Source organism: Echinops telfairi, unplaced genomic scaffold (genome assembly GCF_000313985.2).
Source record: "Echinops telfairi isolate 266 unplaced genomic scaffold, ASM31398v2 ScPeMD7_30;HRSCAF=105, whole genome shotgun sequence".
NCBI classification, from domain to species: domain Eukaryota; kingdom Metazoa; phylum Chordata; class Mammalia; order Afrosoricida; family Tenrecidae; genus Echinops; species Echinops telfairi.
The window spans coordinates 1,967,251-1,969,441 of NW_022103927.1; the positions used below are offsets into that span (position 1 = coordinate 1,967,251).

The 2,191-nt window shown below is 40.3% G+C and overlaps 1 protein-coding gene across 1 annotated transcript; it reads left to right on the top strand.

Moving 5' to 3' along the window:
* Positions 1 to 602: 602 nt before the first annotated feature.
* Positions 603 to 1,562, top strand: LOC101640862 (olfactory receptor 7A17-like). The gene has a single exon (XM_004715547.2). The coding sequence runs from the start codon at positions 642 to 644 to the stop codon at positions 1,560 to 1,562; it is 921 nt and encodes a 306-aa protein (XP_004715604.1). The 5' UTR covers positions 603 to 641.
* The last annotated feature ends 629 nt before the right edge of the window (positions 1,563 to 2,191 follow it).

Consider the following 2,191-nt stretch of genomic DNA (forward strand, 5'->3'; position numbering starts at 1 on the left):
TATCTCACTGCCTCCTTGTCTTTCCTGTTTCCGTTCCCCTTTCCTTCCTAAACCTCTGAATTGTGTTCCTGGGCAAGTGCTGCCCTCTTGAACTATACAGGTGAATATTGGTCCATGGAGGAGAGTTCTGTTCCAGCCATGACTGCAGTTTGCATGCTCCATGAGTCCACTGGACCAATTGTTTCCATGTGTCTTTCAACTGCCATCACTCTTCCTACCTCTGTAAGGGAAGAGCCCAATAGTTGCATCTTGTTCTGTTCACTAACCCCAGTTGTTCACTATTTGTGAAAAAATGGCAAGAATTTTAATTTTTCACTGAGGTTCCAACAACTTTCAAGAACACTTGGCATAAAATAAATGGTCAAACATTTGTTGAGTGAGCAAACATAGTCTTAAGGAATTTGTAGAGAAATATATGCTTTAGGGGAAAGATGGTATTGGAAGTAAGGACAGCTAGACAGTTTCAGCATCAAAGAGAATATTGCGTACATGAGATTTAAGTACTCGAGATATATAGATATAAATAAGGATTAACTAACTGTTTAAAATAGAAATGACAGTAGATCCCTTAAACTGTTGTTAACAGCTTATGGCAGAGTTGGCAATGCTCTGTTCTCTTTCCCAGTAGTTTCATCCGCTACATGGAACCAGGAAACCACACTCAGATTCCAGAATTCATCCTTCTGGGGCTTTCTGAAGAGGCAGAGCTGCAGCCCCTCCTCTTCGGACTGTTCCTCTCCATGTACCTGGTCACCTTCACTGGGAACCTGCTCATCATCCTGGCCATCACCACAGACGCCCACCTCCACACACCCATGTACTTCTTCCTCTCCAACCTTTCCTTTACTGACATCTGTTTCACGTCCACCACCGTCCCAAAGATGCTGATGAACATCCAGATGCAGAACAAAGGAATTACATATGAAGACTGCATCACTCAGACTTTTTTTTCCATGCTGTTTGGGGGCTTAGACAACTTCCTGTTGACAGTGATGGCCTATGACCGGTTTGTGGCCATCTGTCACCCACTGCACTACACGGTCATCATGAACCCAAGACTCTGTGGCCTCCTGCTTCTGGCCTCCTGGGTATTGACTCTTCTGGACTCTCTATCACTTGCTTTAATGGTTTTGCAACTGTCATTTTGTACAGAATTGGAAATCTCCCATTTTTTCTGTGAACTTAATCAGGTCGTCCAACTTGCTTGTTCTGACACATTCCTCAATGACTTACTCATGTATTTTGCTACTGGATTTCTGGGTGCTATTTCAGTCACTGGGATCCTTTTTTCTTACATGAAGATTGTGTCCTCCATTTTGAAAATTTCATCAGCAGGGGGCAAATATAAAGCCTTCTCCACGTGTGGGTCTCATCTTTCTGTGGTTTCCTTGTTCTATGGGACAGGTCTTGGGGTTTATCTCAGTCCAGCTACTATTGAAAAGTCCAGGGCTACTGCAATAGCCTCGGTGATGTACACTGTAGCCACGCCCATGCTGAACCCCTTTATCTACAGTCTTAGAAACAAGGACATAAAGCAAGCCCTAAGGAAACTTTTCAGCTGAGAAACATCATATATAACACAAACTGACTGATAAGTTTAGAGAGCTACCTGTGAAAACAAAATTCAAAATAATAAAAACCTGTGCTATTCTTTCCTCAGTTCCTAAATGTGCTATGTACATAATTCAATCTTCTTAATTTTTGAGATGTAATATGAAATTACTCTTGCGTATTCCGGTAAAAATATATTTACTTTAACCGTATCTTCCATTCAAGAGGCAATTCTTTCAGGGTGACTCCAGCTTTCATTATGAAACAAATTTTTCATTACTAGACCTAGAATAATAACATCCAATTATCTTAAAAGATCATTGCTTATTATTATTCTGAAACCATAAAAAATGAAGACAACAATTCTATAATTCTTATTTTGGAAACCTTTTTTTCTTGTGATCACATCTGACATGAAACATTCAACTTGACATGTAATATTGAACCTACCTGGGATATTTTCATTCGACTGAAGTCTTGTTAATCCTTTTGAGCATAAAGTTTGTAAATGCGTTCTTATTAAATTGCGAAAGCATTGGTGGCATGTTGCAGTATTGGCAATGATTTCCAGAACCACAGTGAAAACCTACCAGCTAAGCACGTTGATCAGTCTGCTATCATCAGAAAGATGGTAGAGTCA

Bases quoted from the DNA above. Each gene is read 5' to 3' on its own strand.
- LOC101640862 (XM_004715547.2), top strand. From the start codon at position 642: ATGGAACCAGGAAACCACACTCAGATTCCAGAATTCATCCTTCTGGGG.